The 25,299-nt window shown below is 38.0% G+C and overlaps 1 protein-coding gene across 1 annotated transcript in view; it reads left to right on the top strand.

The window, feature by feature from the left end:
- EPYC (epiphycan) overlaps positions 1-17,199 on the top strand; it is a 40,395-nt gene extending 23,196 nt beyond the window's left edge. The window contains exons 2-6 of the mRNA XM_088836673.1: positions 2,737-2,908; positions 10,953-11,111; positions 12,379-12,581; positions 13,996-14,091; positions 16,915-17,199. Coding sequence (XP_088692799.1) covers positions 2,737-2,908; positions 10,953-11,111; positions 12,379-12,581; positions 13,996-14,091; positions 16,915-17,085 — 801 coding nt within the window. The 3' untranslated portion in view covers positions 17,086-17,199. The remainder of the gene's footprint in view (positions 1-2,736; positions 2,909-10,952; positions 11,112-12,378; positions 12,582-13,995; positions 14,092-16,914) is intronic.
- Positions 17,200-25,299: the final 8,100 nt, after the last annotated feature.

The raw sequence follows: 25,299 nt of genomic DNA, 5'->3' as shown, positions 1-25,299 counted from the left end.
CCTGATTTTCTTGCATGCATTGCCTCACTGCTTCACATCACGGTATGAAAATCGTTAAAGAGGAAAAGAAGACAGAACCCTAAATCACTTCTATCCAATGGTGAGAATAAATGCGTCTGCAGTGCAAAAGGCTCTCCAGGCACAATACTTTGAGGTTATAGTTCTGTAACTTTGCTGAACTAAAAATGCATTCCTTTTCCTCGGTCTTAAAAGCTGCTCAACATTCACATTTTATTAGCAAGGAAGCATGAACAAAACAGTTTTTGATAAACATAAAAGTTGTTTTGCCTCATTATACTGAATGACAACTGAGATCTTACAGCTTCACGTCAAATCAGTGGAAAAACAATTATCTGTTAAAAAAAGTATGCACAAACATTTTTCTACAAAGCTAAAGATTCAAGGCAACGTGTCTGGAATGTGTTTCTCCCTTTAGGCTGCCTCCATTCCATGAAACATCTGTCTCAATTTCCGTTCTTCCCAGAACCTCCTTTTGGTCTCTCTGCAAGTCCATTCCTTCTGAAACTGCCTCCTTCTGACCCTGCAGATGGAAACCGTATGTTTCTCTGTTTAAGGAAGTGTGCTTCTCAAGCAGAGGTTTCTGGACACGTTTTATAATATTTTCATGTATGGCTTCCTAATGCACCCAATATACTGTAGTTTGCTTTAGGTTTGCTTTCATGCTTTAAATGCAGTAAAATAAGCTTTAATGCCTTTGTTGATTTTTCTTAGCAAAATGTCTAAAATTAAGCATGGAGCTGTGAATTAGATATATTTTGGACAAGCAAATTTTTTTTATTATAATCAATAAGCACTGTTGATCACCTACTATGCTACAGCCTTGAGGTGCAGAGATATAAGGCCTAACTCAAAGCGTACCGTAAAGTAGTCTTGGGTTGGCAGAAAACCATGGAATCAATACCATACAATGCAGGAAGGGCTGGAATGGAGAAACTACAGATGCACAGAAGGAGACAGAATCCAGAAAAATAAATTGACCAAAAAATAGTTTAGTTTCCTTTAAAGGGATAATTTTCATTTGTGAAGCAATGTATTCAAGTGTATAAAAGTGACATTAAATCGCAAGTCTATCATAAAATTTTTAAATAATCTGAAACATCTATCTAAAATACTCAGAAAGTATCTAGCATAATTATTTTAATTTATTTTACATATTTCATATTTCAAACATGAAAGTAATAGCCTGCATATCATGTTGACATTAAGTAAGTTAGAAAGTAATTTGTGTGTGTGTGTTTAATGATTAAAACAAAGGATTAAAAAATCAAGGTGATAAAGGGAGATTTTGGAAATTCTAGAGTGCCATGAAAAAACTAGTCCTCTAAGGATGATTCCTACATAAGCCTGTGAGTGGGTGTGGTCACTCAGCTGTATTTGACTGTTTGCAACCCTATGGACTGTAGCCCACCAGGATCCTCTGTCCACAGGATTTTCCAGGCATGAATACTGGAGTGGGTTGCCATGCCCTCCTCCAGGGGATCTTCCCCACCCAGGGATGGAACTCATGTCTCCTGCTTGGTAGGTGGATTCTTTACCTCTGAGCCAGTTCCTATACGTTGACAACCAACTGTCTTGAGCAAATTTCTCACCCAAAGTTTCAAGGTCAGCAGGAAGTTAGCATAGGGAGGTAGGATTTACTAAGGGATACAAAGAAAGAGGGGCTACCCTGGTGGCTCAGTGGTAGAGAATCTGCCTGCTAATGCAGGAGGCCCTGGTTCAACCTCTAGGTCAGGAAGATCCCTTAAAGAAGGAAATGGCAACCCACTCCAGGTTTTTGCCTGGAAAATCCAATGGACAAAGGAGCTTGGTGGGCTACAGTCCATGGTGTTGCGAAAGAGTCCGACACAACTTAGCAACGAAGTAACAACAAAGAAACAGACCCTGAGATAAGGGAAGAAAGTTGAGAGTAAGGGGTTCTTCTAAGTGGCAAACAGTGTTCTTAGAATCAAAAACTCACTACATAAAACATGCAAGTAAGAAGAGAAAATCAAGAATACTCTAAAATAGAAGCCATCTTTGACTAGGTTTTCAAATTTTATAAAAGTGCCTTGTATTGTCAAAGCTCTCAAGAAGGTCAATTTTAATATCCCAATATTACTGGTAATATTTGTTATTCAAATAACAGTGAAAATATATGAGAAATGGCATTCCATGATCAAATCATGTAGTTTTCATACCTTTGCATATTTTAGTTTAGCATAAAGGATACTTGTCACTAAAAATGCAATGCAACTGAAGGAAGTGTAAGTTGCTGTAAAGGAACAGAATATTTGAATCTAGAAAATCAAAGATTAAAAGGACTTGAAAATACACATCTATTTCTTACTGGGAGTAGAACTGGGGCTGCAGGAGGAAGGGGAATTTCGGATTTTACTCTCAGAATCTTTCACAATAAGGCGTTCTTGCAACATTGTTTAGAAAACAATAAACAAGGTTATTTTTAAACCTATGAAATAAACACACGCGGGGGTTTTAAAGAGCAATAAGACCAAAATTAAAAAGGCACTGGAAACTATTACTAAGACTTGAGAAACAAAATTAATTAAAAACAAAACAGGAACCGCATGTGCCCTCCCAGGCAAGCAGGCGTCACAGCGTTCAACTTCAGGACACCGGCGACCTCTTGTGGCAAAGATGGATACATTTTTAAATTTGTGTCACGGCCACGAAGGTTGATTGGGAAGGTTGCCTGATGAAATTCTGCTTCTTTTTTAGACTGAAATAGCGACGGTGGTGCCTTCCGGAAACAGAGAGCTCCTCACCCCGCCCCCACAGCCAGAGGAGGCGGAAGAGGCAGAGGAGGAGGAATCTACCCCGAGGCTGATCGACGGTTCTTCCCCACAAGAGCCTGAATTCACCGGGGTTCTGGGTCCACACACCAATGAAGGTCAGGTCCATCAGAGCTGGATTGTAATGACGTTCACTTGTCTCTTTCTCAAAACCGCCAAGTTCCAACTCTGCAGGGACCCACATGACCCAAGAAGAAAGCTTTGCTAGAAGCTAGGTTCGAAGCAGGAGATACACGTGTATTTTGTGTTAAAATATAAAGCAGTTTTAATAATTCAGCTTTGGCATGATGGAAATGATCAAATAACCAAAGATCTGGGGTGAAAATATTTGTCTGGCATCATTACTCAAAAAGCTTTGTGGTGGAATGCATTTCTAGACCAAAGGATACACTATTAGCAAGATCAGAATCCATGGTTGAGAGATCAGGTCCCAGCATTTCTAGGAGATAAGTGATGATGGTGAGGATGATGGTGATGATAGCAATAATGTTTTCCATTGATTGAGCACACACTTTCTGGGGGCCATAATGCTCAGCATGTCACATTATCTCATGTGACTACTACAACCTCCCTGTGAAGGCATTAGTATTCATCTTTTTACATTATTACCCAGGAAACGAGCTCAGAAAGGGTAGGAACTTTCCAGAGATCACTGAGCATTAGTTTCACACATTGAGTTTTAAGCAAACTTGTTCTGATTCTTGAGTGTGCTCTTAGTGGAAATCAGGCTGCCTTTCCACTCAGTCCCAGGAGCAGAAAAAGGAAAAGGGAAGACAGGGGTCCATAATATTGGACTCCACTTTGTAGGACCTGAAAGTTATGTAAACCAGGGCCTTTTGGGTGATGAAAGGAATTCCTGGTGCTAGATGTGAGTACGATTTGTCTAAATTTCATGTTAGAATTTGTCAGTGTCAACCTTGGGAGGTATTCAAGTGGATTCACATTAGAATACTTTTATACACATGGAGAATGTGTGTGCTCTGATGAAGGGGGTGCAGAAAAAAATGAAGTTTCCATTGCAGAGGTTTACTTAGCATCGAATGTCTCTGTACTGTAAGTTCTGGATATACAAAACATCTTTAAATGACTACTATTTTCATAGATACTTCTGTCTAGTACAGAGAGACAGTCATGTAAACCAACTTAGAGACAGTAAGTGTTATAGGTGATATAAGAAGTCTGTACAAAACACACTGAGAGATCAAAAGAGAGGGAAAAGCATTCAGATCCCCACTTTCAGATTTGCTGGATATTCAGTCTTCAGCAAAGCATTCAATATTGTTTTGCCTTTGTTTCCTCATCTAGAAAATGGAATAACCAGTAATAGATGTTATCTCATAGAGTTGTTGCAAGGATTAACTGAATAAGTTTAGTGCCTGGCTCAGAGTAAACATCATCAATGTTAGTGCTTCTCAGTATTATTGATAGAAGATAATTTTTTTTGATTTACTCTCAACAAATTGTTCAGTGTATGATACGTTAACTGTAGGCACTGTGTTGTGAGCAGATGTCTAGACCATAATTCATTTTACACACCTGAAACCATTTCCCCCTCCCCGCAGTCCCTGGTAATCACCAGTGTACTTCCTAGTTCTATGAGTTTCTCACTATTCACTAAGAAGTGTATGAAAAGTTGTCTTTTGTGAAATGCTGCCAATACGCCAGTCACTGAAATGTTTTATATTGTGTCTTTGAAGAGACATAATAGTACTAAGTATGTGCTAGTTATTATTATTTTCACTTCATAAATAGGCAAACTAAAATTCCAAATACCATAAAAGTGGTCCAAGATCATGGAGGTGGTACGTAATGGCCCTGGAACGAAAACAGAAACCAGTAAATCCTGTCTCTAATGAACACATCGTATTCTTTCCACACAGTCAACTTTCTGTGGGGTGATAGAACATGCTAAAAACAGAACCAGGGAGATACACACACAATGAGAAGGAAATGTGCATACCCAGCAGAAAGTCCTCAAAACAGGGAAATTAAATATTTCTAGAACATTACTTACTTTTAAGTAATTTCAAAGCTTTCAAAGGCTGACTGATTTGGAATTACCTGATGTGCCAAGATTAAGAGGAGTAGAATGCCCAATCTTTTGAAAAGCTCTAGTAAAATGTGTGGTTCAATAATGTAAATTTTGAAGCAATGTAAGAAAAATTATGACTTAAAAAATGTGTTTCTTCAGTCAGTTCAGTTCGGTTCAATAATGTAAATTTTGAAGCAATGTAAGAAAAATTATGACTTAAAAATGTGTTTCTTAAAGGAGTCTAATTAATGAAATTAAAAATTTAATTCACATTTTACTTTGCACAAAAGTAAATTCTAAACTTTAAAAATTAAATGTAAATCGTAAATTTATTTAAGTCAAATAGTTTGGAAATATTTAAAACATTAAAAACTGAAACATTATTTGTTGCTATAAATATCAATTTCTAGAAATAATACTCAGAAGCTACATTGAGCAGGCTTGAGTTATAAGTGTAAAAAAACTAGAATTAAAAACAAGTGTTGTGACTATATAGAATTACTCTAAGCAATTACTGCTAAATTAGCATGGTCATATATATAGAAGAATGAAATGCTTTTCTTCTTGAAACTTTGTGATAAGTAGCAAATATTTATTTAGAATAATTGGAGAAATTAGCAAGTATTAAGGAGAAGGCAATGGCACCCCACTCCAGTACTCTTGCCTGGAAAATCCCATGGATGGAGGAACCTGGTAGGCTACAGTCCATGAGGTTGCGAAGAGTCAGACACGACTGAGCAACTTCACTTTTACTTTTCACGTTCATGCATTGGAAAAGGAAATGGCAACCCACTCCAGTGTCCTTGCCTGGAGAATCCCAGGGACAGGGGAGCTTGGTGGGCTGCCATCTATGGGGTCACACAGAATTGGACACGACTGAAGCGACTTAGCAGCAGTAGAAGCAGCAAGTATTAAATATTTTGTAGCTCTCCCTTAAATGTTTTTCCCAAACTTCCATTCCTAAAATAGCTTTCATTCCTGAAGTTGTTATAAGTGATTTTTTTTCTATTTAATGACCTTGTTTTCTTGGGAATCCTAACTTTGTAATTAAAATCACTAAAATCCACCTTCAATGCAGGAGACTTGGGTTCAATCCCTGGATCAGGAAGATACCGTGGAGAAGGAAATGGCAACCCACTCCAGTATACTTGCCTAGAAAATTCCATGGACATTGGAGCCTAGTGGGCTACAATCCATGGAGTTGCAAAGAGTCGGACACCACTTAACAACTAAACAACAACAACAATAAGACCTTAATAGGTGCATTACTAATTCTTGATCTCAAACCACAAATGGGTCCTGATTTGCCTGGGAGCAAGGGATCCCAAGACATGAGGCTTCCAATGCTAAAACCAGCAAGTGAGTGGAGTCACTCAGTCGTGTCCGACTCTTTGCAACCCCATGGACTGTAGCCCACCAGGCTCCTCCGTCCATGGGATTCTCCAGGCAAGAATACTGGAGTGGGTTGCCATTTCCTTCTCCAGGGGATCTTCCCGACCCAGGGATTGAACCCAGGTCTCCTGCATTGAGGGCAGATGCTTTAATCTCTGAGCCACCAGGGAGTAGGCAAAACCAGCAAACTGCCAAATGAGGATCATCAAGCAATTCCAAGAAAGTCTTTCATCGCTTTTTTCTTCTCTCTCTCATGGCTCTTTTACTTTCTCCATCCATTTCACGTCTCACAACCATTCTCTCCTTCTCCCCAAACTCCTCAAACTTGTCAGAGAGCTTAGCTTCCTCCTACACAAAGAAGATACAGTCTTCAGGTTAATGGCTCTTTGGTCTTTCTATTTTCAGACACATAATTTACCTACCTCTGTATCCACACCCTACATGTTTTACCTCCATTTCCATCTACATCCAGCAAGTTTGGAAAACTCAGCAGTGGCCACAGGACTGGAAAAGGTCAGTTTTCATTCCACTCCCAAAGAAAGGCAATGCCAAAGAATGCTCAAACTACCACACAATTGCACTCATCTCACACATTAGCAAAGTAACACTCAAAATTCTCCAAGTCAGGCTTCAACAGTAGTTGAACTGAGAACTTCCAGATGTTCAAGCTGGATTTAGAAAAGGCAGAGGAACCAGAGATCAAATTGCCAACATCCATTGGATCATCAAAAAAGCAAGAGTTCCAGAAAAACATCTACTTCTGCTTTATTGACTATGCCAAAGGCTTTGACTGTGTGGACACCACAAACTGTGGGAAATTCCTAAAGAGATGGGAATACCAGACCACCTTATGTGCCTCCTGAGAAATCTGCATGCAGGTCAAGATGCAACAGTTAGAACCGGACATGGACACAACAGACTGGTTCCAAACTGGGAAAGGAGTACATCAAGGCTGAATATTGTTGCCCTGCTTATTTAATGTATATGCAGAGTACATCATGCAAAATGCTGGGCTGGGTGAAGCATAAGATGTAATCAAGATTGCTGGGAGAAATATCAATAACCTCAGATATGCAGATGACACCACCCTTATGGCAGAAAGTGAAGAGGAACTAAAGAGTCTCTTGATGAAAGTGAAAGAGGAGAGTGAAAAAGCTGGCTTAAAACTCAACATTCAAATAACTAAGATCATGGCATCTGGTCCCATCACTTCATGGCAAATAGATGGGGAAACAGTGGAAACAGTGACAGACTTTGTTTTTTTGGACTCCAAAATTGCTGCAGATGGTGACTGCAGCCATGAAAATGAAAGACATTTGCTTCTTGGAAGGAAAGTTATGACCAACCTAGACAGCATATTAAAAAGGAGAGACATTACTTAGTTGACAAAGGTCTGTATAGTCAAAGCTATGGTTTTTCCAGTAGTCATGTGAGAATGTGAGAGCTGGACCATAAAGAAAGCTGAGCGCTGAAGAATTGATGTTTTTGAACTGTGGTGCTGGAGAAGACTCTTGAGAGTCCCTTGGACTGCCAGGAGATACAACCAGTCCATCCTAAAGGAAATCAGTTCTGAATATTCACTGGAAGGACTGATGTTGAAGTTGAAGTGCCAATATTTTGCCACCTCATGGGAAGAACTGACTCATTGGAAAAGACCCTGAACCTGGGAAAGACTGAAGGCAGGAGGAGAAGGGGACAACAGAGGATGAGATGGTTGGATGGCATCACCAACTTGATGGATATGAGTTTGAGCAAGCTCCAGGAATTGGTGATGGACAGGGAAGCTTGGTGTGCTGCAATCCATGGAGTGGCAAAGAGTCGTACATGACCGAGCAACTGAACTGACAGACATCCTCACCTCTTCCCCTTCCTCCTGTTACAACAGAGGTACTGTCTGTGCTCCCTCATGTGGGATGTAAATGCTTCCCATTGTGTTCTTAGTTCCATTTCCTGCTGCCCTCTCAGGATCCTTTTTATCTGCAATCTCTCTGCCTTTGGATACTTTACTTCAAATCTCTCCCACTTTAGTTCATTTCCTCAATATACACACTACAAATATGTTTTATAGTTATCACTATCTCTCTTTCCTTTCTCTTTACGGTCAAACATCTCAGAAACATTGTCTGCATGTTCTGTAACTGTTTCCTCACCTCCTACATCCTCCTTCAGGGACTGTTATCTGGCTTCCAGGCTTAGCACTCCACAGCTCTTACCAAAGTCTCTTATAACCTCCACAGTAACTACTCCAAGAGATATTTTTCAATCCTTAACTGACATCTCAGCAGATTTAGATTATTTTCTATTCCCTGTTCCTTAAAACTATCTCTCCACTTCAGTTTAGTTCAGTTCAGTCGCTCAGTCGTGTCCAACTCTCTGCGACCCCATGAATCACAGCACGCCAGGCCTCCCTGTCCAGCACCAACTCCTGGAGTTCACTCAAACTCACGTTCATTGAGTTGGTGATGCCATCCACTCATCTCATTCATTCTCTGTCATCCCCATCTCCTCCTGCCCCCAATCCCTCCCAGCATCAAAGTCTTTTCTAGTGAGTCAACTCTTCAAATGAGGTGGCCAAAGTACTGCAGTTTCAGCTTTAGCTTCAGTCCTTCTTATGAACACCCAGGACTGATCTCCTTTAGAATGGACTGGTTGGATCTCCTTGCAGTCCAAGGGACTCTCAAGAGTCTTCTCCAACACCACAGTTCAAAAGCATCAATTCTTCGGCGATCAGCTTTTCTTCACAGTCCAACTCTCACATCCATACATGACCACTGGAAAAACCATAGCCTTGACTAGATGGACCTTGGTCGGCAAAGTAATGTCTCTGCTTTTTAATATGCTATCTAGGTTGGTCATAACTTTCCTTCCAAGGAGTAAGCATCTTTTAATTTCAAGGCTGCAATCATCATCTGCAGTGATTTTGGAGCCCAAAAAAATAGTCTGACACTGTTTCTCCATCTATTTCCCATGAAGTGATGGGAATGCCATGATCATAGTTTTCTGAATGTTGAGCTTTAAGCCAACTTTTTCACTCTCCTCTTTCACTTTCATCAAGAGGCTTTTGAGTTCCTCTTCACTTTCTGCCATAAGGGTGGTTCATCTGCATATCTGAGGTTATTGATATTTCTCCCGGCAATCTTGATTCCAGCTTGTGATTCTTCCAGCCTAGCGTTCCTCATGATGTACTCTGCATATAGGTTAAATAAGCAGGGTGACAATATACAGCCTTGACGTACTCCTTTTCCTATTTGGAACCAGTCTGTTGTTCCATGTCCAATTTTAACTATTATTTCCTGGCCTGCATATAGGTTTCTCAAGAGGCAGGTCAAGTGGTCTGGTATTCCCATCTCTTTTAGAATGTTCCACAGTTTATCACAGTTTATCTACCTTTTCTAAAACCAGCTTGAACATCTGGAAATTCACGGTTCACCTATTGCTGAAGCCTGGCTTGGCCTCCATAATACTGATCATCTATTATCCTTCTTTTCTCCTGACCATTGCTTCTCTATCTCCCTTAGGAGCTCTCTGTCCTCTATAACACCAATAAGACCAATAAGCAGAGAGCGAAGGAGGGGTGTGTGTGTGTGTGTGTGTGTGAGAGAGAGAGAGACAGTGCGAGAGAAAATAGATTAATAAATGGAGATGTGATATAACTTGAATTTTTTAGGGGGGGATCTGTTGCCTTTTCTATCACATTATCATAGCCAAGCAAACACCATCTTTTATCTTGATAACTCAATGCCCCATGCCCATCCCACTCCGCCCCCATCTCCCATCAATCAGTCTTCCAGCTCACCTTTAAGCAGGGTGATATCTTAACATGCAAATCTGATCATGTAATACTCCTGCCCATCCTTAGGAAAAGAGACAAAACCTGTAACACTGCCCATAAGGCCTGTGTATTTTGTGTCCTACACACTCCAATTTTTCTGTGGTGTAGCTATAGGGACCACCTTTCAGTTCCCCCAGAGTGAAGGGGCCTGGTACGTGCTGCGTCCTCTGCCTGTAGACTCTTTCCGCTCACCTGAACAGTCAGGTCCTGCTCTTCCTGCAGATTTCAACTCAGTTACACCTCCTCAAAGAACCATGACTCTCAGACTGGATCAAATTCTCCTATTTTATGCTTCTATGAGATTCCATGACATTTACCACAATCATCATTTTATTTGTGTGATTAACATCCATCTTACACAGCAGATCATGAAACAGAACTGTGTCTCTGTGTTTATCACTGTGTCACCAGCTAGCACAGTGAAACTTACATAGAATAGATTCAATAAACGCATATTGAGTGAATTAATATTAATGATAATTGCCCTATCCTTTCCCTTGATTTTATTTCAGTGGGGTGTATAAATACTGAATGAAAGATCTAATAAAATATTATATGTGATATTTTAAATTTATAAAAACCACAACCTTAATATTTACTTCTGAAAATAGAATTTTCAATAAATATAAAAGCAACAATCATGCAATATTCAGTAGATAATTTAAAATAAAATTTTAAAACATTACAAAGACTATATTAATTATTGGGACAGCCTGGGTTGTTATATTTGACTTTAGTATTTTATTTATAGAAAACTACATAAGAAGCTATTAAATATGCCAGAATAGTCTATATGAGACTGTAATCTTCCTTAATAAACATTTGCAATCCCATTATTTGTTAAAAATTGCTTGTTGCTTACTTATATTATTTGCTTCTCTTTTAGACTTTCCAACGTGCCTTCTGTGTACTTGTATAAGTACCACCGTATACTGTGATGACCATGAACTTGACGCTATTCCTCCCCTGCCCAAGAACACAGCTTATTTCTATTCCCGTTTTAACAGAATTAAAAAGATCAACAAAAATGATTTTGCAAGCCTAAGTATGGATGCTGGCACTAACATCCTTCCCTTTTGTTTCTTAAATGTTTGCATTATAAAATGTTGGTACCGAAAATGAAACTTGAATATTAAAATACGTCTCATAAATCAATTTTTACTTATTTGTATGCTTGAAGGTTTGTTTTAATTACAATGAGAAAGAATGATGAATCATTAAAGGTTGTTATGAAACTATATGGATTTCCCAAGTGGCATTAGTGGTAAAGAACCTGCCTGCCACTGCAGGTGAGATAAGAAACATGGGTTCGATCCCTGCATAGGGAAGGTCCCCTGGAGGAAGCCACGGCAACCCACTCCAGTATTCTTGCCTGGAGAATCTCAATGACAATCCCCAGTCCATGAGGTCACAAAGCGTCAGACGAGACTGAAGTGACGTGACTTATGCACATGAAACTATATGGTTGTTGATGTTCTCAAACTATTTTCAAGTAAACAAAAATCACAAATAATTATATTTTATAGGCCAAAACTCATTATCACGTTATCACAGTAAGAGCAGAAAGTCATGACCATATATTTAGTAGGATCTGGCTTGTTCAAATAGATTTCCATTGAAGCTCAATAAAAAAAAAAAGCACAATTGCTTTATAATTGATGAATGCAAATCTAAATTCTGGCCAAAGTTGTTGCCAACTTTGAAGAAAGTTGGTATATGTCTTCATTAAGTGTTTTAATCATTTGAAAATTTCTTTTTAATGCCTGTGTATTTTAAATATCATAATCTGCCAGCTTGGAGAAAAAATATTTTAAATAGTAAGATCCAGACAAAATTTATGAGGAATATAGGAAAAAGATCAATTATTTTAAATATAATGAAGTATAATGGGTCAATTTCTTTGCTAAGGCTATGTTTTCTTTGGAATGCATAAATATGAATAGTATTTGGAGGAAATCCAGGTGGTTCAGTGGTAAGGAACTGGCCTGCCAATGCAGGAGACTTAAGGTTCAGGGGTTCAATCCCTGGGTCAGGAAGATCCCCTAGAGGAAGGAATGGCAACCCATTCCAGTATTCCTGCCTGGAGAATCCCATGAACAGAGGGCTATAGTCCATGGGGTTGCAAAGAGTCAGACATGACTGAGCAGCAGCAGTAATCTATTAAATTTTTATAAAGCTGTTAGAAATAATTGTTTCATTAACTATTGCTAATTCATGTTTACATTTGTTTATATGTGGGAAATTTTATATTTATATTTTTTTGTGAGTGAAACATATTTAACTACTTCTCTCATGTTTTTTCTTTTTTCCAGATGATCTAAGAAGGATTGATCTGACATCAAACTTAATATCTGAGATTGATGAAGATGCATTCAGAAAGCTGCCTCAACTCCGAGAGCTTATCCTGCGTGACAACAAAATTAGGCAGCTCCCAGAATTGCCAACCACTTTGAGATTTATTGATATCAGCAACAATAGACTTGGAAGGAAAGGAATAAAGCAAGAAGCATTTAAAGTGAGTTTTAAGTTTGAATATGAAATACTTTAGTCTTCCCATTCCCTTTGCGATCAGTGTCTCGCCTTTTTATTTCCACAAAGGGATTAAATTTGATGAGACTTTTAATGCCTAAAATAAACTTTAGAACACTCTGTGTCTTGCCTTTGGGAAATACTGTGTTCTGGTACACTCCGAGGCTGCTCAAGAACCAAGAAGAGGAAGCAGAGCTGGAATAAGAAGTGGGTGAAGCACCAGTCTGTTAAGTTGCACCTAAGAATGCTGTAAGCCAAATGACTCATATTTACCAAGGCTCCACTCAAGGACAGGACTGTGTGTGGTTGGGAGGACAGTTACTTGTACAGAGTGTGGGTGGTGCCTTAAGGGTAGAAGCCTTCTAAATCACCTGTAAGGCGGATGGATTCAGTTAATCTTATGAATTTTGTTTTCTAAGTGAAGGAAACAAGTTTGGGGTTAGAATGGCTTTGCTTGGCAGAACAGCAGAGGATCTGAGAACACCAACCAGTTTGGCTTTCTTACTGACTCTTAACTCCCTTCAAGCTGCTTCTCTAAATATCTGTTGAACAAATAAATTTAAGCTACTGTTTGAAGGGACATCTTACAACTCCCATGGAGGCTACAAGGGGTTGCGTGGATTCCCTAGCCCTGAGCAATGGTAGAAAGCCTGTATCTCCACCCGTGCTCCTGTGACACCACTGTGGCGGGCAAGGGAGTTAGGGCACCTCATCGGAGTCTGGCAAAGATCAAATCTAGTCCCCTCACTCAGAGTCTGTTGGCATGGGTGCCAGGGAGTCACGGTTTGTCCTGTGACATTTGGTGGGAGTAGACCTGGTCGTATCTAAACATACATTCTGTCTTGTTAGGCTGCCCTCTTGCTACTTGCGCTGTAGGGGGTAGGATTTTCTCAGGGAGAATTTCTCATTTCCCCATTCCTGTAACATGAAGGAAATTCTTGTTATTTCTCACCATAATCCTCAAATTTTTACTGCAGAATCTCTATGTGGGAAATCAATGCCTTGCTTAAACTGAGAAAGTTTCAGTGGACAAAGTAGGTTCTTCCAGAGACTAAGAAAGATGTTTCATTTATATCAAGAGATATTTGCTTGCTATCAATTCTTGCAGAACTCATTTGAATTGTCTAGGAACACAGAAAACTAATTTGCCTCAACTTTAGAAAACATGGCAACCCACTCCAGTACTCTTGCCTGGGAAATCCCATGGACAGAGGAGCCCGGTAGGCTACAGTCCATGGGGTCTCAAAGAGGCAGACACGACCAAGCGACTTCACTCACTTAGAAAACAAGACCTGAACAGGCATGTGTTATTTTACAAATAGTTTCATGAACAGGGGATGAACTGTATGACTGTGGCACCACTAATTTATATTAAGGCCCTACGTTTGGAATGTTTACAGGATATGTATGATCTCCATCATCTCTACCTCACGGATAACAACTTGGACCACATCCCTCTACCACTCCCAGAAAATCTGCGGGCCCTGCACCTCCAGGTAGGCTTCTACTAGTAAGTTATGCCCAACACATCCATGGAAAACAGATGCAAACGGGAGGAAGCCACGATGCAAAAGCTGTTTATAATGGCATGTTAATACACTGTGATAGTCTTTTTCTTCTTCTTCTCTCATTTATTCTCTCTCTCACTCTGAGTACAAGGTGTTTGCATATTCATGACTCTATCTATACTGATTTATTTCTGATAACTTTAGTCTTTATTTTCATTTTTTGCTAAGTTATAATGCATCTTTTTGGCATACAAATCTTCTTTTTTAGAAAATAAGAGGTTCATCTGCTGAAGAAATGTGTGAAGATTAGAAATGGAAGAGAATAAGAGAGAAAAATTTAATTTGATTTCTAGCTTTCAGAGGGAAAAAAATGTCAGTTTTAGCTCTTGATTTCAGGTTTCATGAACTCAGTTAAATTCAATCCCAGGACATTCCTATCTGCTGAGAGATGATGGACTTTTGTCTCTCTGGATTAAGTAAATGCAGTTTTTTCTAAACCAACATATTTGAAAGCTTGCGTTATTTTAAATTCCTTTAAGCTACAATTTATCTGCGAAGTAATGAGTGAAAACACATTTTCAAAATGTTACGATCTAATATTTTCTAAATACTGGGTTGGCCAATAAGTTTGTTCTTTTTTTTTTTTTTTTTTCTGTAAGATGTTATGGAAAAACCTAAACAAACTTTGGTCAACCAAATATATTCCATTGAAGTATATTACAATATGATCAATTAAAAAACACTTTTGGTTGTTGAAACAAAGAAAGATAAATTACTTCTTATTTCAGATGTAGCTTTTGGTATACATTTGTAATCAACTTTCTGTAATAATTTCATCTGTTCTGTGGAATAAATCTACAAAGAACACAACCGTTATGTGCTCAAAGACACAATATCATAGTGCAATATTACAGTCTTTTAGGGGGAAAAGTATAAACCATCACAAGATGTGATTCTGCTATGAGAGAGCAAGTTGGATTCTTTTTTTTTTTTTGTTCTGTGGATTCCGTAATTATTTACCTCTGTGTCCTTTATACCATTCCTATTTACATCTTTCCATACTTCTTTTTGGTGTCTCTCTGTGTGTCTATGACTCTTAGGTATCTATCTCTTGAGAGTTTTTCTGACTTCCTTAATGTGATGTCCTTTCTAGTCCTTATCTGGTTTCTGGATGGCTCTCTATTGGTCTTCTCTTTTTCTGGGGGTGAATGTCTATGTCGGTGAGGATTTCTTGCCTGGTTTAGGATTGGAAAGAGGATTTTCAAGGGAACCATAAAAGGAACTGGAAATTTTTGTCCAATTCTGAATTAAATTTCATTACTACTGTCTGATGATATTGACTCTACAGAATAACCAGGTCTCTGACGTTATATCTAAACATAATGTGCTTGCATATACAATCTAAGATTTTTTTTAAGTGATTGGCTTTACATTCCTTATTCTAAGATTTAAAAAAGTATCAAGTGAATATTTAAAAATATTTCTCTCTCACAATCACCTCACCGATATCCAGTATAAAGCTGTTTTTAATTTACATCGTCTTCATTTTAATTTATTTTTAATGCTCATCTAAAAATCTCTTTTTGTGATTCATCTGAAAAACATTTTCCAGTATACTATAAGAATGACAGATCTGGCAACAGCAGATTCCCTGGGCTGACACTATTTAATGAATGAACAAATATCTAAACCTCCCTGCATCTCAGTTTTAGTTTATAAAGTGGGTGCTGCATTCACTGTTACATGATAATGACTTAAAGATAAGGCATGATAATTATTAACTGTGTATATATTACCTATCAAAGAAAATAGAATAGTGCATAGGCACTGTTCTGTTCTGTTCTATCACTCAGTCGTGTCCGACTCTTTGCGACCCCATGGACTGTAGCCTACTAGGCTTCTCAGTCCATGGGATTCTCTAGGCAAGAATACCGGAGTGGGTTACCGTTTCCTTCTCCAGGGGATCTTCCTGCTCCTGGGATCGAACCCAGGTCTCCTGCATTGGAGGCAGACGCTTTAACCTCTGAGCCACTAGGGACTAAATCTGTATTATTCCTCATGTACACTTTGTAAAATAGAGTCAATCTATCAGAAAGACATAAGGCTTATAAATACATATGTACCTAACAACAATGCTTCAAAATTTATAAGGACTTCACTATTAGAACTGAAGAGAGAAAAAGACAATTCAACAATAATAGTTAGATTCCTCAATATTCCACTTTTAATAATGGATAGAACAACTAGCCATAAGATCAACTAAGAAACAGAAGACTTGAGCAACACTATATACCAACTAGCCCTAACAGTCATGTACAAAACTTTCAACCCAACAGTCATTTTGACATTTTATTTTCTCATTCCTGAACTTTCCATGCATATTTTTCAGAATTTGAACTTGGCGTTCTCTCTGTCTGGGATATTCTTACCTCAGCTCTCTCCCAGGCCCACGTCTCCTTGTCATTCCATTCTCAGCTCCACTGCTGTCTCAAGATAATTTTTCACAGACACTTTCCTTTCTTCTTAGTTCAGATTATTTTTGGAAATAAAATTTGTTTTTTCATCTCATTATCTTATATTCCCATTACTGAAGTATAAGCTCCAAAGGCAAGCATATATCTACTATGTTTACTGGTTTACCCTCGCTGCTTTAGAAAGTGTTGGTGTATATAATAATTGCATAATGTGCATTTCTGGATGAGAGAAGGAATGAAAGAGTAAAAGCAGGGGTGGAGCAAAATGGACTCTATTATTAATCAATACCAGGAATATTTGATAACTCATCTAATATTTTATCTTAATCTTTTTTAGAATAACAACATTCTGGAGATGCATGAAGATACCTTCTGCAATGTAAAAAATTTGACTTATATTCGTAAGGCACTAGAGGATATTCGACTGGATGGAAACCCTATCAATCTCAGCAAAACTCCTCAAGCCTATATGTGCCTACCTCGTTTGCCTATTGGGAGTCTTGTCTGATTTCAGACAATGGTTAGCATTACGATGCCTCCTATAACAAAATGATTCTTCCTGCTCTCTTCAAAAAGAAAACTCAGCATGATACTTTCAAAATATGTTCTGGAAGATGATATAAGTACATAAAATACAGCTAAAAGTTTTAATATATAATAGCAATGCAGTAGTCTAAGAAAACACCAGATGAATCAGAAATAAACCAAAAAGTGTACAGAAATAGAAGACTAAAAGAAAATATTTCATAGATATTCTTATAAATCACAGGTAATTTTCAAGTTTTAGGAATTAATATCCTATATAATTTTAAATTAATCATATAATAAAATTAAAAATGAACAGTGTAGATATATTGCCAAAATTTAATTAAATTTTCCTTTCTTTTTTTTTTACTAAAGCTTGTTTTTATTTTCAAATTCATTAAAGAAAATGAAGAAAAGAATAAAAATATTTGAAAATTATAAGGGCCTTGTGGGAAATATTCATTATAATCACAACATTCAAATAATCATAATAATACACATAGCTTCAGTATTTTAACAACAATACTTTATCATCTTAAAGCCCTGCCACCTCGTTTTAGACCTTTCCTAAATTATTAGTTAACTGGTAATATTTCTGTGCCTATGGAAAAAATAAAACATAGAAAATGGAAAATATAAACAATAATATGAAAATGACAGTAGGGAAGAAGTTAAGGAGTACCTTCTAGAGAGAAAGTTGAACTTTCTGAAATGTGTGATAATAATCCAAAAAACTGAAAGATAACAAGAGAGTATACACTGAAAGGTGAGTTTCTTTCCTGCAGCAAACCCTATGTTCCACTCCTTGGAAATAGTCAGTGGTTTCTTTCATTATTTTATCAAGTTTTCCATGAGAAGCAAAAACTTGCACACCAATAATTGCTCCTCTTTACAAAAATACATATGGATATATGATATATATATATATCACTGTTATGTATGTATCGGTACATGTAAACATGGATTTTTAAGCACAATAGATAATCACTATTTTTCTCGCTTCATTTAAAACTATTCCTTGATCACTCCTACCATATCTACCACATCAGCACACACAGCTCTACTGATTTTGAAAAGCATATCAGCCTACTACAAGGATGTATATTGTTACAACAGAAAACAATTCTTGAACACAAAAAATGTACTAGGCATCGATTAAGGTTTTCTGCATGTATTAATTCACAACATCCTAGGAGTTGAAGATAGTAATGACTGTTCCAGTCACAGATCAGAGAGAGAGCTTAAACAACTTGCCCTTGGTTAAGGGCTGACCCCAAAGGCCTATTCTACTTCACCTCACTGTCCTGTCTCACATACCATGAATGTGTCTTTTCCCTGTATTGTAAAATACAAGAAAATGGTGCATGGACTGGACAGGGAAGTTGTTATGGGCTGAATGTTTACCTCCAAAATTTGTATGTTGAAGTCCTAAATAACACCCTCCCCATTGTGATGGTGTTTGGAAATGGGGCCTTTGGAAGTTTAATTAGGGTTAGATGAGGTCATGAGGTAGGGGCCTCATGATGGGATTAGTGGCCTTATAAGAAGAGGAAGAAAAGGAGACTACTGTGTGTGTGTGTGTATACATATACTAAAGAAAAGCCATAAAGAACTCAAAGATGACACAAATAGATGGAGAAATATACCATGTTCATGGATCAGAAGAATCAGTATAGTGAAAATGAATATACTATCCAAAGCAATCTATAGATTCAATGCAATCCCTATCAAGCTACCAACCGTATTTTTCAGAGAACTAAAACAAGTAATTTCACAATTTGTATGGAAATACAAAAAACCTCGAATAGCCAAAGCAATCTTGAGAAAGAAGAATGGGACTGGAGGAATCAACCTGCCGGACTTCAGACTACTACAAAGCTACAGTCATCAAGACAGTATGGTACTGGCACAAAGACAGAAATATAGATCAATATAACAAAATAGAAAGCCCAGAGATAAATCCATGCACCTATGGACACCTTATCTTTGACAAAGGAGGCAAGAATATACAATAGAGAAAAGACAATCTCTTTAACAAGTAGTGGTGCTGGGAAAACTGGTCAACTATTTGTAAAAGAACAAAACTAGAACACTTTCTAACAGCATACACAAAAATAAACTCAAAATGGATTAAAGATCTAAATGTAAGACCAGAAACTATAAAACTTCTAGAGGGAAACATAGGCAAAACACTCTCTGACATAAATCACAGCAGGGTCCTCTATGACCCACTTCCCAGAGTAATGGAAATAAAAGCAAAAATAAACAAATGGGACCTAATTAAACTTAAAAGCTTTTGCACAACGAAGGAAACTATAAGCAAGGTGAAAAGACAGCCTTCAGAATGGGAGAAAATAATAACAAATTAAGCAACTGACAAAGAATTAATCTCAAAAATATACAAGCAGCTTCTGCAGCTCAATTCCAGAAAAATAAATGACCCAATCAAAAAATGGGCTGAGAACTAAACAGACATTTCTCCAAAGAAGACTTACAGATGGCTAACAAACACATGAAAAGATGCTTAACTTCACTCATTATCAGAGAAATGCAAATCAAAACCACAATGAGGTACCATCTCATGTCAGTCAGAATGGCTGCTATCCAAAAGTCTACAAGCAATAAATGCTGGAGAGGGTGTGGATAAAAAGGAAGCCTCTTACACTGCTGGTGGGAATGCAAACTAGTACAGCCACTATGGAGAACAGTGTGGAGATTCCTTAAAAAACTGGAAATAGAACTGCCATATGACCCAGCACTCCCACTGCTGGGCATACACACCGAGGAAACCAAAATTGAAAGAGACACTGCAATGTCCATCGCAGCACTGTTTACAATAGCCAGAACATGGAAGCAACCTAGATGTCCATTGGCAGACGAATGGATAAGAAAGCTTTGGTACATATACACATGGACTATTACTCATTCATTAAAAAGAATGAATTTGAATCAGTTCTAATGAGGTGGATGAAACTGGAGTCTATTACACAGAGTGAAGTAAGTCAGAAAGAAAAATACCAATACAGTATGCTAGCACATGTATATGGAATTTAGAAAGATGATAACGATGACCCTATATGCGAGACAGCGATAGAGACACAGATGTAAAGAACAGTTTTTTGGACTCTGTGGGATAGGGTGAGGGTGGGATGATTTGAGAGGGTAGTGTTGAAACGTGTATATTATCATATGTGAAGTGGATCACAGGTCCAGGTTCGATGCATGAGACAGGGTGCTCATGGCTGGTGCACTGGGATGACCCAGGGGGTGGGATGGGGAGGGAGGTGGGGGGAGGGGAGTTCTGGATGGGGAACACATGTGTGCCCATGGCTGATTCATGTCGATGTTTGGCAAAAACCATAACAATATTGTAATTAGCCTCCAATTAAAATAAACAAATTAATATTTTTAAAAAAGAAAGAAAAGCCATGTGATGACATAATGAGAAGTCATCCATCTGTAATCCAGGAAGTAAGCTCTCAATAGAAATAAAATCAGCTGAGACCTTGATCTTGAATATCCTATCCTCCAAAACTAGGAGAAATAAAATTGTTTTATTTAAGCCACTCAGTCTATGGTATGGTATTATGGTAGCCCAAACAGACTAACACAGGTGTCAAGCTCAGTGTTATTTTTTTGCATGCCACAGTGACTTCCAAATGGCCAAAGGCCTTTGAGTCACATTTGAGTAAACACTTCTAGGGTCTAGAGTAGGCTTCCAGATACCCAACCTCCAGAAGTTCAGCAGAAAGATGGACTGAGATGCTTTGGACCAGGAGGGTAAAGAAAGACTCCCAGCAGGCAGGGCTGACTTACTAATTTTCAGAACTTTGCATATGCTTTTCAATAAAAAGAAAACACATGATTATAATAATAATAGTAAACAGGCAATAAAGAATCCAGCCTGGAACATATTAATGTTTATAGCAACATGATATAAACTATAACTTTCATTTTTTAATGGAGGAAAGGGTCCATAAATTCATAATACCCTGCCCACACAAGCTACTGATGATCTCAGATCTCTCCAAAAATGACGTAGAAAACCCCTCTGTTCTCACAGTCTTCTCAACACACCATGACTACAAAATCATGAGAGTGGGGTGTAGGAAGTTGTAGTTAAAGGAAAGAAAGAGGGAGGAGGGATAAAGAGAGAGAGAGAGAAAGAAAGAATGGAGAGAGAAGAAAGAAAAAGGAAGAAAGAAAGAAAGAAAAGAAAATACTGGGATAAAAAGGGTATCATTATGCAAAATCTATGGGGTCAGTTGACATTCTCATGGGCATTATGACTGCCTACTCACAAGGCTGCTTTGCAGATGTAATTCATCATCAACTCTATAAGGACAAAGTAAGGACTATAACCCTGAAAATATGCAATTTTCGCACCACCTGATGCGTAGAGCTGACTCATTGGGAAAGACCCTGATGCTGGGAAAGATTGAGGGCAGGAGGAGAAGGGGATGACAAAGGATGAGATGGTTGGATGGCATCACCGACTCGATGGACATGGGCTTGGGTGGACTCCGGGAGTTGGTGATGGACAGGGAAGCCTGGCATGCTGCGGTTCACGGGGTCGCAAAGAGTCGGACACAACTGAGTGACTGAACTGAACTGAACTGAACTGATGATAGCATTCCTTTAAAATGTATCCTATTTAAATGACCACTTTAAACACCTCACATTCTTAATTGAAAGCTCTGATTCTAAAATTGATCACTGATTAAACACAATCTTTTTTTATAGCAACAGTTTTTCTTTATGAATATGCTATACACAATTCTTTTTCTCTAAATATTACACGTTATTTTCCAAGGGGGAGGACATTGCATTTTATTGCCCCATCTTATAGTGTACTTTAAAACTATTTATAAGCAAACATCTCCATATTGAAATTCCTAAGTAATTCACATATTTCTCAGATAATTGGACTACAATATATTTTGCAAATCCCCTGAAAACCTTGAGTTGTTACAGGGTTAGTAATATTTTCAAAAGGCAATTGCAAATAATACCTACACAGACTACTATTATGAGTGTAAAATTCACATCCTTACTTCTCTTTAAATCTGTAGCAACACTGTCTTTGTAGTTATTTTATTACAAACTTTCCCTTCATAATTTACTTAAATGAGAATCATAAATGGAAAATATCACAGTGGTATTCCCTGATGCACAAGGTGCCTTATTAACTTGCAAACACTACAACTTTCCAAATTGTGGAGAGAAAGCAATGAGTAATTTTGAATCCCTTTTTCCTCACTTTCAAAAAGTCAGAAAAGCTTAATATTTTGCATTTAGTCTCTGTAACCACTAGATGGCGACAACATTTTAAACTGCATGAATATCTTCAGGGTGGAAAAAAAGCAAGTTTTTGAGAGTGCATAAAAGGAGTTATGTTTACATAATTTTTTGTATATCATAGCAACACATTGATTACAAAGATAAATCTGAAATATGCTTTGTATTTCATTTCTCTGGCCAAATGTATCAGGTATATCCTACTTTTCTCTGAAAAATTTTATTTATCAGTTTAATTAGTGGAGCTGAGCTTTCCAAAATCTAGTAAAAAAAAAAAAAATGCTAAAATCTAATAAATATACCCAACTCTACCACTCCAGGGAAATAAAGGATAGTTAATATTGGCAACCTGGAGTAACATGATATATGTGATAAAATATTTTTTATAAAGTGTCTAATTTCAGTTTCTTTGGTATAAGGACTTTTACTGACTTAATCTTGAGTTACTACTGCCATCAAGTGTTAGAATTCATTCTTTTCAATTTACCCAAACGCACAACCAAGACTGCAGTGCTTTTAACTTAACAACATAACGTTCTGAATAACATAAAACATAGCAAAACCAATGCTGTTACATGTCACTCATCAGAATTTCAAAATGCAGCAATGTCATTAAAATCTCCCAAGCTGTAACTAGTTACTATAAAGGACATATTTGACTGCCTTTACTTGAAACATGTGCAAGCAGACTAAGGAGATCCCCAATGATTTCCTGCCTGTTGGTGTCCGTGCCCTTGTGTCAACCTCTCTTCTTGAGTGCTGGTGGGACCTGGGCCTTGCTTCTAGCCAAGAGGAAATGACAAAGGTCAGGGATGTCACAAAAGTCAAGCCCCATGATTATGATACACACATATATGTGTCTCTGTGTGTTCACCATGCTAGGAAGCACAGAAGAGAGGCTCTTGGGTAGCATGAGGGAGTGAGCAGCCACGTTGAGGAAGTCCATGATCAGCATCTGCAGGCGGCCTTTAGAACCACTGTTGTCCTCCAAACCCGAAGACTTCCTCCAGTCAACATGCAAGCTAAAGTTTAGGGCCCTCAGTTAAACAGCCACAAGGAAATAAATTCTGCCAATAACATGAATGATCTTGGGAGCAGATTTTCCCCAAATTGAGCTCCAGGATGAGAGCACAAACACCCAAATGCTTATACAATAGCCCGAGGGAGATCCTGAGCAGAAAACACAGCTAAATTGTTCCTGGATCCCAACACTTAGAAATGCTGAGAAAACAAATGTATGTACACATTGTTTTAAGTATGGATGACTAAGTTTGTGAGAATTTTTAATGTAGCAATCTAGATGGATACAATTTTAATGTTGAATCAAAGTATTTCCTTTTGCAGTATTTGAGGAATACGTGTCAATTTTAAAAGTCTTTAACATTTCTTAATTGCATTTCTGATGGTGGTGCTTAACAATCTCTGGTGCTAATTCTCTGGGGTAATTTACCAGTACATGAACAATCAGTATTATAATGTAAATCTACTGAAAAAATAAAAATCATGAATGTAATTTGCTGCTTTTCTTAAAAAAAGGAAGACAATTCTGCATTAATGTTTTTAAGTAGGGAGGATAGATTTAAAAGATATATATCTCACCATGAAAAAAGTGTATAAAGTCAGTATTACTTATATAAAGTTCACATCAACTGAACAAAAAAATGCCCTTAATTATCCTTGAGGTAATCTTTTTTTAAAGAAAGAAATGGATGGGAATTCCACTGATCAACATGCTCAATTTCTAAAGATCTCAATTAAAACTCAACATCATATACCATATGTTCTTAGAAAAAAAAAATCTAGAATAGCACAGTGCCAAGTTCAGCAGATCAGGGGGTGAGTCACCACCCAGTGTGTGAGTCCAAAAATGGACACTAGAGGCTTAAAATGTCAGCATTATGCCCTTGGACTCAAGCAGACTTGTCTCCTCAGCAAACCACAGAGCAAATGAACTTGAATGATGTCTGTGGAGTCTGTAAGTACCACGTCAAAGGGTGGAGTGCTGATCCAAGAACCCCTGTACTATTCTCAATTTTCAACCAGGGAAGTATAAATGACCTTTGCAAGCATCAGGTCTTCCCCACATTTTGCTTCTCTGTCATTTAATGGAAGCTTGTATGGACTCAGTTCCCAGTGGGCAGTGTTCTATTTTGCACAATTCCACTGGGCACAGGAAGGTAATAAAGTAATATACTCAGTTTTCTGTAGGGTCAAAGCCAGTGGCACTTTCCTGCTGTTTCTCAAAAGTGGGATAAGAAAAAGGACACAAGGATGGGGACATCTAGTCTATTTTTGCTTCAGGCATAAGGTTAGTTATCTTTACATGTCCTGTATCAATTTCTTGACAAGTCCTAAAACATTTAAGTATGATAATGATGCTAGTTCCCAGTTACTAAGTGCTCACAGAGTACCTGTGCTAAGTGCTTTAACCGATACTTAATCCTTAACAGAACTCTATGCAACAGGTACTGTAACTACACTCATGGTATGGGTAAGGAACTGGAGGCTTCCAGAAGGTAATAATTGCAGAGCTGAAATTGAAGCACCTCTATTTTTTTATTTTTGTTTAGTTGCTAAGTCATATCCGACTCTTTGCAATCCCATGGCCTGTAGCCCGCCAGGCTCCTCTGTCCATGTGATTTCCCAGGCAAGAATACTGGAGTGGGTTGCCATTTTCTTCTCCAGGGGCTCTTCCCAACACAGGAATCCAGCCCCAGTCTTCTGCATTGGCAGGCAGATTCTTTACCACTGAGCCCCCAGGGAAGTCACTATTTTTTTTTTTAATTAGCCCTTATTTTTTAGAGCAATTTTAGATTCACAGCAAAATGAGAAGAAGGTACAGAGATTCCTCATATACTCTCTCTCCCATTATAAACATCCTCCGCCAGAGTGGTTCATT

Source organism: Moschus berezovskii, chromosome 6 (genome assembly GCF_049115385.1).
Source record: "Moschus berezovskii isolate FMDL1 chromosome 6, NW_MosBer_1.0, whole genome shotgun sequence".
Lineage (NCBI taxonomy): Eukaryota > Metazoa > Chordata > Mammalia > Artiodactyla > Moschidae > Moschus > Moschus berezovskii.
This window is presented reverse-complemented; position numbering and strand designations above follow the sequence as displayed.